Genomic DNA, 13,452 nt, shown 5'->3' on the forward strand with positions numbered 1-13,452 from the left:
TAAGCCTATTATTTAATAAAACACTTGACCTGGGACTTGTGCCAGCTGCTATTTTGCTTGACATAAAAAAAAAGCGTTTGACAGTATGGATCATGGGATTCTATTAGATAAAATAGAGCACATTGGAGTTAGAGGAGAGGCTCTACGATGGTTCCTGTCTTACCTTAGTAGCCGACGTGTTTATATAGAAGATCCGCTGAATGACATCGTTGTCAACTTCGGTGTGCCGCAAGGCTCAATCTTAGGCCCACTGATATTCCTGGTTCATGTGGATGACCTAAGTCGCGTTCTGAGCCCTAACTCCAGGAATTCAAGGTACTGCAAGTTATGTTAGTACCTAGAAATTTCGAGCAACGGTGATGAATCGGATGAACTTGTGGCGTTCGCGGATAACACTATAAGGGCCTCCTGTGACACCGACATGTCAGCACTCCAGAGTAAACTTGAGTTAATCTTATAAAAAACTTACATTTGGATGGATGCCAATTGATTTGTAATAAATGTTGACAAATATTGCGTTCTCTTCTTCCCAAGGATTCGACCTCTTCGCCCATAGGTATCGAGAATAATAACTTCTCGAGGAACGATCAGATGACCAAAAACTGGCTCTGCCAGGTCCATAGGTCTACTCCTTGACAAAAACTTATCCTTCGTACATCACATCCACGCTGTGAAGCTGGAGCTCTCCCGTAATTTTGGGATTATCAGGAAACTGAAACACACATTAACTCAAAAAACACTTCGTCTACTTTATAATGAACTTATCCAGCCTCATCTACAGTAATGTGCGTCAATTTGGCAGTCAAAATTTACATCCCACCTGAAAAGGCTTGATTCAATCCACAAACATGCCCTGAAAATAATCGGAAATAGGGACGATTTTCTTTCCCGTAAATCTCTTTATCATTTAACGTGCTCAGTTATAGTTTTCAAACTTTTATCCGGAGTACGTCCATCAGAAGTAAACATTCTATTTTAGGTGGTATCGGAACAGCACCCTAGGAACACGATATCTGCCTCAACCCTTCTGGGGAGAGGAACACCTACAGTACTGTCAGATTTTGCACTGGATATGGCGTTCGCGACAGTGTTGAACATACTTCCACAAGAGCTTAGATGTAGGAGCTCCCTTGGGTCTCTTAAAAATAACTTGAAAAAATATCTTATTGAATTTCATTAAATATATTTTATTAGTAATTGAGATTTTTTTTTAACATTATTATCTCGGTTTGTTTTTTGTTATATTTATCTATTAGTAGTTTTATATGGCCAGGTAGCTCTGCTTGTTGGGAGGTCGGGGTGAATCTCTTAGATAGTGACTGTTATGGTTTAGGGATGTGGTTGTTTTTAGTAGTAAAACGAGAGTCGTAAAGCGTGACTAGGAATAATTGTTATTTTTTTAAGGGACTCAACGTGCGTTTTTTTGCATAGAGAAGTGTAATTTTTTGTATTTATTTATATTTTTTTTAATTAAAACCCATTTAATATTAAATATTAAAATTAATTTAATATTTATTTTTCAATGTATATTAAATAATTATAATAATAATATTTTTTGCGTTTTTTTCTGAACTAGCTCCGGCCAGTTAATTTTAAAGTCAACAGAATAAGAAGCTATACGCTTCTCTTTTCGAGACAATGGGAAAAATACAATTAAAGATCGCATGATTTTTGAAAACAGAATACGCTCTTTTGATGATTTTTGGGTCTGTTTAAGAAAAAAAGTGTCTATTACTATCTAGTAGGCTTAACTTTCTGAATGTATTTTATAAAGGATATTAAACCAATTTACCTTATTTTTGAATTTTCGTCAACTTCCATTACATGCCTTTGTCGAGTAAAAACGTCAGGACGATTTTTCCCCACTTTCTTGCTTTGATTAGTCGGTTATGAGGCTCTAAAATTTTTCAGTTTATTATATCATTATCATTATATCATTAAATTATTATATCATTATATCCTTAAGAATTATATCATTAAAAGTCTGGCTCTTAATTATACATTTCTAACGAAATGTATGCAATAAATTACTTTATACCTCGTAGCACATTTCTATATTCTATTAAGACGGCACTTATAAAAACAATTAGATTCTTACAATAAATTACGGTTAAAAATCAATTTCTACTGTTTCCTTTTTATCTCTGTATACAAGGGCACCTATCCTCTGACAAAATCTACTACCTACACAAAAACCTGATTTTGACCCAAAGTTTCTGTCTCTTAATCTCAATAAGGCGATTTGGATGGCTTAGTCAGAATTTTTGGTACTGGTGCATTATGCGGGCATCGCTATATACTGTATCAAAGAAACTACTCACGAAACCCGTCAAACTGCTATCTTATTAGCAGAAAACGGGTGATTTGCTAGATAAATTCATGGCAGAGCGTGGTTTCTCAATATTTAAACGATTGTTTTTGGGGTGTAGGAGGGAAAAAGGTACCTAGGTTTGGTTACGTATTTAATATATGGTATCCTTTGTTCCACCCCCCTTCTAATGTGCAAATATATAGCCCAAATGTGTTTCTAACCTATTATATATTGATTCTATTTTTATTTTATTTCATTAGCATTAACCAAACTTGACTTCTTCGCCGTGCTCGCATAATGCACCAGTACTGAATTTTTCTATGACCTATGCATGCTGAGATAAGACCTAGCATATGGGAGGACAGAAAAGGATTTGCCTGGTTTTCCACAGACAATACCAGGCATGGACATACTAGAATTGTAAAACTTTGGCAAGGCATGGACATCTTCTTCTATTTATCCCGTACCTAAAATGAAAAATATCACTATTTTTAAATGTTCTTGAAAACATTGAAAACTACAGATTTTGGCAGAGGACAGCCAAAGGTTCTTCACTTAGATTGGGCAACACATTATATCTCTTAGGGAAACGACAGTTAATAACAATATATTGAAATTTACCAACAAATTTTTTCAATATTCTTGAAAAAGTTGTATTGTTTGTTGTATCATTAACAGAGTTGAATGTCCAGTGATCTACCGAGCAGAGATATCACGGACTTTTGAGAACTATAAATAATGGTGTTCTTTACTGCCAAGACTGTGTCAATATTTTAGACAAGTAAAATAGTCTTTCTATAGAATATGTTTTAAACTTTTCACCCGTAATTTTTTTTATAGCGTAAATAACAATAATTTTTTAAGTTGATTCACTTCTTTTCTGAGGGGGTAGGCCATCTCGCAACTAGGTGTATATGCCCAAGCACTATTTTCTGCAAAGCAATGACTTGTCTTATTTTCGTCGGCACGCTCTGCATGAACTGCTAAGCGGCTCATTGGATCTGATTTTTAAGATCTAATCTGATTTTTAAGTGACAAAATCGGATAGAGGGCACTCCACCGAGGTCTACAGAAAGCATTCTAGCCATAGAAAAAATTTAAATATGAGTTACTATTTAACTATTCAAGTTATAGTGCCAAATTTAAGGAGCTCGAGGTCTAGAGAGCACATTAACTTTCATCTGTTTTTAATTCTGTATCATTTATTAAACAAAACCTGATGCAAACCATATCTCCTCCAAATGCCAGGGTATAATATGGAAGAAAAAGGGAAAATGTATCCACAGAACTTCAAAAACATTTTCTTTCATTTTCTAAATGGCGTAGAAACACTTAATAACATCAGAATATACAAAATGCTAAACATGTTTTAAATGTTTTTACTTATTTTCTTTCATAAATAAAAGATTATTGAAACTTTAAGGGATAAATATCATTATTTTCTTTGAAAAACTTGTTTTGTGGAAAATTTTTTGTTGTCAAACTCAAAACAAGCAGAAAATAAGATGAGTCGGACACGCGGATACACGTAGTTTGACTTTTAGAAAAAACTGCTTATGTTGTTTAACATTACCAAGAAGTGGTTGTACCAGATTAATTCAGCAGCAATCAACCTATATAATTGGTTGCACTCAGCTCAGAAACAGGTAAATGTCTCGCCTAGGGCTATATGATATCATTATGGGGACCAAGGGCGCCGACGGAAAATTTTCCAGGGGAGGGGACAGACGCCAAAATTGCAGTGGTGGTTGGGTGACAGGAAATATATTTCGGGTTTTCTTTTCGTAGGAATAAGTCTATTTTTAAATACTTTTAGGAAAAAACACTCAAATAAAAAGAGCAATTAAATTAAATGCAAAGTGAAACAAAATACAGTGATTACAGTGATCCCTTTACCAGTGAAGGATTTCTGGTAAAGGGATCAATTTATCTATTAAATAATGTATTTAATCATTAGACATTTGATCCTAAAATAAAATCAAACTCAAACCAAAATTACAGAAATATTTATTGCTTCCGTAGATAATAACAAATGTAGACTTGTCTTTATTCCAATTCCTACACCTCTGAATAATTTACAGAAGCAGCAAAGATAATCAAAAATCATCCTGCCTGCATAGATAACACGTTTTGATTTTACAACGTCCATGTTAAATGTACCTCCTTCACAACAGGATAATTTTCCTCTCAAACTTAAATCCCTTATATATTCAGACATTAAAAAAACAGAATAGCGAAAGAAAAACAAAAAATAAACTTGCTATCCAGCTGTCAAATTGACCCTTTTTGTTTTTATTGTCTTATTCAACTAAATAAAATGAACAGGTTCAAAAAAATTTCGTCACAAGAGAATCTTATCAAATAGTTTTTGATAACAAATTGGAATTAAAAATTGACTTGGGCCAATAATCGCCAAGACTAAAAATGGAATCCTCATGACAATTGATACACCGGCAGTATTCCCTTCTTATGCTGATTCTAAATATATAAAATTCTTTCAGTTTACCTTTACCCACCCAAAACCAAAAATCTGAGAAATTTTTGTCTGATTTTTGAAAAAAGGGGAAACATCCCCAAAAAAGCAAGCGATCTTATTAAAAATCCATTTATTAGATATATCATATTAAAGAACCCTACCGTAGATGTTTCAAGCTCCCATCTTCAAAATTTGGAACTTTAATTTTTTTTTTCAGAAGAAACATCGTCGATGCATGTTTATTTTTTATGTTTTTTTTCCCCAGGGATGATTGTATCAAACAGAAGGTCCAAGATAATTGGGAGGGAGCTCATTCAAGCATAAATTTAAAGCTTTTTTTTAAGTGACCATACAGATTAAGCCAGGGGAAAGTCTTGTTTTCTGCCATTTTAGGGCACCAAACTACGACTTTACCCAAAAGAGGATGAATTTGCAATCAATTTAAAATTGTCAAAAGCAAATTGATTTAAAAATATCACTAAATATATCTTATGCTTCCCAGGGGGTTGAGTCATTGTTTAGGTGGGGGTAGGGTAGATTCCTAAGAAAGTACATTCTAATGAACAAACTGTTTACTCTTCGTATATATATATATATATATATATATATATATATATATATATATATATATATATATATATATATATATATATATATATATATATATATATATATATATATATAGTATATATATTCAGAATAATTTGCACAAAATACACAATACAACATTCACATACAATTCAACACATAATGCATAATTTGATTGGCTTGTAGAACGTACAAGTACTCGAGATGCCTGTTCCCTTTAGTATAAGGCCTGATGGTCGGCTGGTACTTATACGGCTGCTCCTGCTCGCTCAAGCTCTCTTCTGCACAAGTTTACAATAAAAATCATACTTTTGAGGGAAAGTTTCTACGCCTTGCGCAGCATCTAACACTATTTCAAAAGAAATAACCAAATGATCAGACAGTGGCGGGGAATCCGTAAGAACCTTCCATTCCTTAACAAACTTATCTAGATTAGAACCTACAACTGTGACATCTGGGCTAGAAGAGCCAACGTAATAAGTCGGCACATTTGGTTCATTTATTACAAATAAATTCCTATTTGCAAAATAATCTTTTAATTCTTTTTCTCTTCTATCACTATTACAACTTGTCATCCAAATCGGGCTTTTAGCATTAAAGTCACCACCAACAACATGATTACTATGATTGGTTAAGCCATCAGTCACAGCTAATATATCAGATACTGACTGAATTGACAGGGGGAAAATATATTGACGAAACAACATCTTTATGACTTGTCAAATAAATAGACACATTCATTAGACGAATCATCAAAATTGATATATGCAAGAAAACGTTTTTTAACGAAAACAGCTGCACTGAAAAACATCTTATTGTAATCAGTTTTTGAAAACAACCATAATCTCTTGGAATAAAAGAAACCTTTCCGAACTTTTTACATAGGGTTTCTGCAGCAGAGCAACATCTGGCTTTCTTTCTGCAAGGGTTTGTTGTAACTGCACGACTGCACGGAAAGAATGCTGCAAGCTAATCTGGATGAAAGACAACAATTTATTCACATTATTTACGCTGCCCGTTTACAACATTATTGACCTTCTTCATACAGAATTCAGTCTTTCAGTTAAACTATAACCAATTGTATTAAACTATTAGACTATGCAGCAAAGGCATGGCCAACAGCTAATGGGGTTTGTAACAGCTGTTGCGGATGGCTTGCGTTGGCTGGCTATAGTTTATCAACCTTCTTAATACCACAGGCGGGTGTGCCTTGTTTGGGTCTTTTTGAAATTCTTGATAAGTATGCCTAAGACTCTAGGCAGACATGCCTTTCCAAAAACTAACCTGACAAGTATGTGTCCAATAAGAGAGTCATTCATACTCCTGCCATTTACCCGTGCCCCAGCCGTTTAAACATTTGCCTCTCAATTACTTGGACTATCTATCTTGGCTTTTCTCTGTCTACAATTACCCAGCCCAGTCTTGATGCAACCTATGCAACCTATTGCCCAAAATACTTGATAGCTTCAATATAAACTATAACATTAGAAAATAAAATTAATACAAGATCTCACCGTGCTGACGTGACAAATGTCGATATGCCGTTTCCGAAAGCTTTTCATATAAGCCAGTCAGCTTCTCAGTAATATTCAGAAGGTAGAAGTTATTTACTATCTTTCGGTTCCTATACCAAAGAGGAAGATAAAGAAGAAATTTACAGAAGCGGAAATAAGAGGCTCAAATAACACTAAAATCTTTTTTTTCCTTTTTTTAATAGGATAAAACCCAGAAAAGTAAAGAATAGAATGATCTGAAAAAGTAGAATAAAGCTTACCAGGGCAATACGATTCTATTTTCCTTGATTGGCTACAATTTTAGAGTAATCAATCTAGATATTCTTTGTAGCATCCGAAACGAAAAGTTGTAAGATTTTCAGTAAGTGTAATACTCAGCCACCACATTGAATGAGGAATGGAAAAAGTTTTAAAGGTTTAGGAGGAGATAAAAAATTGAAAGAAAGATACACACATTTATCAATATTAAGCGAAAGACCGATTTTACTAAAAGAATAAGAAACTTTATGAACCGTCTGTGGTAGACTGAGGTTAAACTGGCTAATTATAAGACTATCATTAGCATAAGCAAGGTGGGAAATATCAGTTTACCAAACAAAACACATAGAAGATATGTTCTCAACTATAGTAAAAATATAGAATTTAAAAATACTTGGACATAATATTCCATCCTGCCGGACACTGCGACGAACAGGGACAATAAAAAGAAGAAAGGGCACTGTTAGGTTTAATTCGAAGATAGGAGTTACTATACCAAAACTTAAGATAGAAATTAAGTGAAAGGTTGATTTTACACCTGAGTTTTAATGAAAAGGTTGCAATATTTGATGGAACAACGTTTTCTATATTGAAAATAAATTTAATCAGAAAAGCAATTTCAAAAACAAAGTAAGTCACTCTTTCACTTTTTTAACATATTCAACTGTTTACTCTTGAAAACTTCCTAATTTCCAATAGTTTTTTTTTTTAAATTTAAACAGCTTATATAGGTTAAATACGATAATGCCATCTACATATCAGTCGTACCTGGCGACAAAACTGAAGTATCACTTTCGAATTATAGAGGCAATGTTGACAGCTTCATTATGTCGCACATGAGTCCGGTATTGGGGCGGGGAGGGGAAAACTAACCGTCCCCAGTCAAGTGAAAATGACAGTGAACCATATAGTACCGCAAAGGTAAAGATACACTAAAGAAAACTGACCCGTTTCTGTGGATGCTAGAATTATGCAAGCTTATCTTAGTTTCGACAGGATGTCTGAGGAAACTAAATTACAGCTGGAGGGGGGACAAATTGAGGTCTGAACAGGTTGAATGTTTTTTTATACATTTTATCTATTTCCTTTTTTCTTTTATTTGAAACACTCCCTCTCATTTTTAGTGTAGCCTAGCAATTTAAAAGTACGTCCCCTCCTCTGTACCCCCTGGATCTTGAACTTAAAAGTTGTCTAAAGAAAATTAGGTATCTTTGCCACTGGATTCACTTCATTCCTCTAAGATGGTTTTTAAGACATGTAATTACGATTCAAGTTTCGAACTTCTACATAAAATAAGGACAAATATCTCGTCGATTAATCGCAGAAGAGAAAAGTTGTCTGAGGTTCGGTTTATTCTATTTACCATTCTCGATTTTAATTTGAATATCTGAAAAAAGAAACGGACAAGACATCAGATTTATTTTAATTGTTTAACATAGCCTTTATGGAGCCGTGAAGATGTCGCTAATCTTGGTAGTTGCCTCGCTTTTCATTCCTGAGGTACTTAATATACCTTCTCTTAAAGAGTATCTGATCTCGGTTCCCGACATAAAAATGATTACAGAGCTTGAAAAAATAGCAAGTGTCGCCACATGCTAGATGACGTTGATAGTTTTTTCTTGAAACTAGCACCAGTTCCCACTCTTATAAGTTACCCATACTCTTTGTTACTAAGGACAGTGAAAATGAAATCTGATTGTTGGAACTGGGTATTCGGGGATGTATACAAACATAGATACCTTTTAAAATTCATGTAAATCGGGGATTCAATTTTCACTGAAAAAGACCTCATGTGTAGGCTTAATTATGCAGTTTTGGTGGTAGCGGGTGCCAAATAAAAAACAGGCCGAAAATTCAGCTCAAAATTTGGTAAATACACAGGGCACCAAATAGAATAAGAAAGTTATTTAAAAGTATAATTATCTACGGCAATCAACTGACTATTAATTTTTTAGTTTCTACGGATGAAAACTATTCAAATTTAACCAATTAATTTTGCTGATTTATTTCCACAGTTTGACATGGGAATAGTGACGAGATGGGATACTGTCCTAAAGGCTTCCTAATTTTCAAACCAACAAAAGAAAAACCTTAAAAAATCAAGTTTCAACTATGAATAGACCCAAGTTTAGTTTAAACGGCAAAAAGTTTTGATGTCCTTGGTACTCTGATGTTATGCTTGAAAATAATTGCACAAAAAGTAAACTGTTGGGAAATTGGAAGCACTTCTAAATATGTATATAACAATACTACAGAAGACTTAGTTGGAAGAATAACTGGTAACGCAATAAAACATTTCAATATTCTTGATATTTATTTTACAAAACCTGAATTGGCTTTATATGGCTTTTAAATGTTGACAATTCAGTTAATGAGCAATAATTCATATTAGAATGATTCAGAGTAAAAGTCAATGTCACACAAAATAAGTTTAATTCATAATTTAAAGGGAGAAAAGGGCAAACTCATAGTTCATAGTAACATCACGGGTACAGAGTAGACATTTTGTGCTTAAGGGTTGTTTGGCCTTTTTGACCATCATAGCCGAACAACAAAAGGCCAACAAATAATGGTTAATTTCACTTATAGGACAGAAATAGGGAAAAAATAGACTGTACCATACCGTCCAATTCCTAGTTCAATGATCTTTTCAAATAAAGTTGTCTTTGCCATCACAAATGGATCTCAGTTGCCCCTCCCCTTAATGGGGCTAGACATAGCCCTAGGTTTTATACATTTTTTTCTAATTCACTTCATTTGGCATTTCGGACCAGGTGCTGATGCGAAATAAGCACAAAATTTAACCTACAAAAAAAAGCTAACAAAATGGTCAAACTTCTGTTGCCATCGATAAATAAACTCCCCTCTTACAAGAGACATCTGCATTTATAAGATACTAGTGCTTCGAATATTTCATTCAGTGTCCTAGTTTAAGGCTAGTAAAAAGGTACTCAACCTGTTTGCATCCTTGGGGCATACCTAGAATACCATTGGGGGCAGGCGCCACCTCATTATCGGGTAATATGAATAGATTTGTTTTTTTTTTCTTCTCCTTTTTCAGTAACAGTTGTTGTTTTGTTTTTAAACTGAAGTTTTGAAAAAATTTACCTTAAATTATACATATATTTAAAATAAAATGTCTCAAGTTTAGGAGATCTTGATTTAAAAAAAAAAAATTGGTTTGCTTATTTGTAATTCTACTGTTTTTTACGGCCTGAGCATTTGTTTTTTAATCCGTAACAATGTAAAAGATTTTCGTCAGACAGTGAAGGGGCTTGTGAGAAACGCCTTGCTAGAACCTTGAAACCCAAATCTGTTGAAAATATTTTCTTTGAACCTTTATACATAAAAAAAAACAACGTTACCACCAGACCAAGATTTACCAATAGGCCCACAAGGCCCGGGCCTAGGAGTGCACAATGCCAGGGTGCGAAATAAATTATGAGAGTGATTTTTTTTTCTCAAAGAAAACTGGACTGATATGATTTATCGTCAAAGTACCAGGTGCACTCCACTGCCGCACTGCCTAATGTTAGAACATTAGATCAACAAGTGATTTTAAAACAACACGGGAATTCCATAGCCGCTTATCAACTATCAGATGATCCCCAAGAAATACAGCTGAGAGTTCGGTTTCACCTCTCTCTTTCCTTACTTGTGGATAATAAAATGTCTTCCGTTCAGTGCTTCCACTATCCCCGAATTTTCGGGTATTTCCAGGAAAATCTTGCAAAAACGGAGCAACAAAAACACGCAAAAACAGACTGGCAAAATCACTAGGGCCTAGACGCATTAAAGCTTTGAATCCGACCCTGGTTGATACTAGCGTCCAAACAACCCTGCTGAAATTGTGAGGTTGCAACTGACTAAATTTCGAGTTGCACCAACCACATCTTGACGTTACCATTACCGGTGAAATTGCAATGTAAAGTCTTATACACCCCAGAAAACTCTTCTAGACTGTTAATCTTGTTTTTTGCTAGTCTGTTCATAGTGTTATTTTTGCTTCTTTTCATCTATTTCTTTTTCTCTTTTTAGTGAGTATTGGAGAATTATAAAAGAGGAAGGTGACATAAACAAACCTAGTTGAAGAAATACAAAAGTAAAAGAAACTTGAAATAGAAATACATAAATACAAATTACTACTCCAGTAAATAAGTACTAAAGTACACGAACTTATTTCAAGTTAGGTGTTTTTTTTCAATGGAGACATAATTTATTCACAATAAAAATCAACAAAAAAGTTTGAAGCACACTAACCTTGTATTGTGGTGCAACTCTTAAAAAAAATTACATTCACGTACATCAGCGCATTCAGGTTCCCATTTCACAACAAAACAAAAATATATAAAACATATTAAGTATATAGAACTACTAGAGAAAAAAAAATAGAATTCATAAACCTGCAGGCAATGGTGCCTCAACTGCTCATGGAAGCCACACCTTTCAGCAATATCCCTAATAGAAGTTTGCGTCTGAGACCACAGCACCGGAAGAATATGACAAGGAGAGAGAGCAGATCTCGCAAACACTCTAATCGGCCCTCTATACATACCAACCTGTCTCGTTAAATACCTATAGACATCAGCAGCTGTCTCAAACATATGACGAAGACACATTGGAGCAAAATTATTAATAATATCATACATTAGTTGAAGCTTATAAAATAAGCAAAACCCTGAAAACGGTAAAATACAGATTCGCAGATAAATGTTTCTAACTGAGGCAAGTCTATCGATTCCATAAATAGGACGCACAGCTGAATTCCGGAAAACACGCAAAGGTTTCAGGTGAACATAAAATGTTCCAGACCAAACAGAAAATCAGTATAGTAAATAAGGATGGGCTAATGACAAATATGAAAGACGCAAAACTTTCTGCTGAAACTGATGCTTTAGCTTCCTTATCATACCTATATTTCTTGCTACTTTCAACGATATACTCTGTACATGCTCTAAAAAACTTAGTGTTTCATCAATTATTACCCCTAGGTATTTCACTGACTTCTTACGTCTTATTGTCAAATCTCCTACTGTAAGGTCTTACAACCAGGGGTAATATGAAGGTGATCTGCCCCAGACAACGAACGTCGATTTGCTGTGATTTACTTTCATCTTGTTTAGTCTTAGCTATTTCTCCACTTTTTCCATATCATTACTCAGTGTCCCCAACAGCTGACCTTCGACGCGTTCCACAGCTAAAAAATTCGTATCATCACCAAACAGGACAAGAGATTTCCTAGGTTTATACGTTCGTCTCCATTTCCAACATTTGTTGTCAAATCACAGATTGGTTGATGACTGTTATTAATAGATATTGAGAAGAAAAGAAGGCTGAGAGAGGGCCACTGGGGAACACCGCAACTAACATGGTAATCACTTAATTTCACATCATTCAGTTGCACATACAGAGATCGGTGACTCAAATATGATGAAATAATTTTAAGAGTATTTCCTCTAATACCGCAGTTGTCTAACTTTTTCAGAAGAATCACATAGTCCACTGTGCCGAATGCTTTCAAAATGTCTAGGAATAAAGTCGCCACTTTCAACTTCCCGTCCAAAGCACCATTAATCATAGATGTCAAATACTGAACCGCATGCTCCATAGAGTATCCTTTACTGAAACCAAATTGGTTTGCATAAAAGAAATCCTTCCTCTCCAGGAACTCAGCCATTCGTTTATATAATATTTTTTCAAAAATTTGAAAAATTTTTCACTTTTTCAAAAATTTCTTTCACTTCCTAATTCTTTCACACTAATTCTTTCACTTCCTTTCTTTCAATTTGTATTATACTATTATTGAATGCAGCAACAACAAGGCCAACAGTTAACGGGGTTTGTAACTGCTGTTGTGGATGGCTTGAGGTTGACAACGTTGAATTCTTTGACAACGTTGAAGTTACAATCCTCCTGGCAGCATCCCGTTTCCCTGATCCAGCCAAAAACCTTTAAAGAATGAAAAGATGATAAAGAACGAAAAAAACATGATAAAACTACTTCACATTTACTTTGCAAATGCTTAGTATTTAATTAAATAAAAAAAACAAGTTTTTTAACTGAAAGTAAGGAACAGTGTTAAAACTTAAAACTAAGAGAAATTATTCCGTATATGAAAGGGACTGTCCCCTCCTCAACGCCTCGCTCTTTACGCTAAAGTTTGTTATTGTTTAAAAGAAATAGAGTTGTGAGAAAGTCAAACTTTAGCGGAAAGAGGGAGGCGTGGAGGAGGTGACAGCCCCTTTCATATACGGAATAATTTCTGTTAGTTTTAAGTTTTAACGTCGTTCCTTACTTTCAGTTAA

At 34.4% G+C, this 13,452-nt stretch overlaps 1 protein-coding gene across 1 annotated transcript; it reads right to left on the minus strand.

Moving 5' to 3' along the window:
• Positions 1-643: 643 nt before the first annotated feature.
• Positions 644-12,824, minus strand: LOC148940934 (uncharacterized). Its single transcript, XM_089105115.1, has 2 exons — positions 12,516-12,824; positions 644-712 (listed from the first exon to the last, which is right to left on the minus strand). The coding sequence occupies exons 1-2, from the start codon at positions 12,822-12,824 to the stop codon at positions 644-646; spliced, it is 378 nt and encodes a 125-aa protein (XP_088961241.1).
• Between the last annotated feature and the right edge of the window lie 628 nt (positions 12,825-13,452).

The sequence above is a fragment of the Artemia sp. Qi Xiang Cuo genome, chromosome 19 (assembly GCF_049724085.1).
Source record: "Artemia sp. Qi Xiang Cuo chromosome 19, ASM4972408v1, whole genome shotgun sequence".
In the NCBI taxonomy this organism is placed as follows: Eukaryota; Metazoa; Arthropoda; class Branchiopoda; order Anostraca; family Artemiidae; genus Artemia; species Artemia sp. Qi Xiang Cuo.

Bases quoted from the DNA above. Each gene is read 5' to 3' on its own strand.
- LOC148940934 (XM_089105115.1), bottom strand. From the start codon at position 12,824: ATGGCTGAGTTCCTGGAGAGGAAGGATTTCTTTTATGCAAACCAATTT. The intron at 713-12,515 runs GTTAGTTGCGGT...TGTGTGTTTCAG, and splicing joins TGAAATTAAGTGATTACCAT to TTTCCTGATAATCCCAAAAT.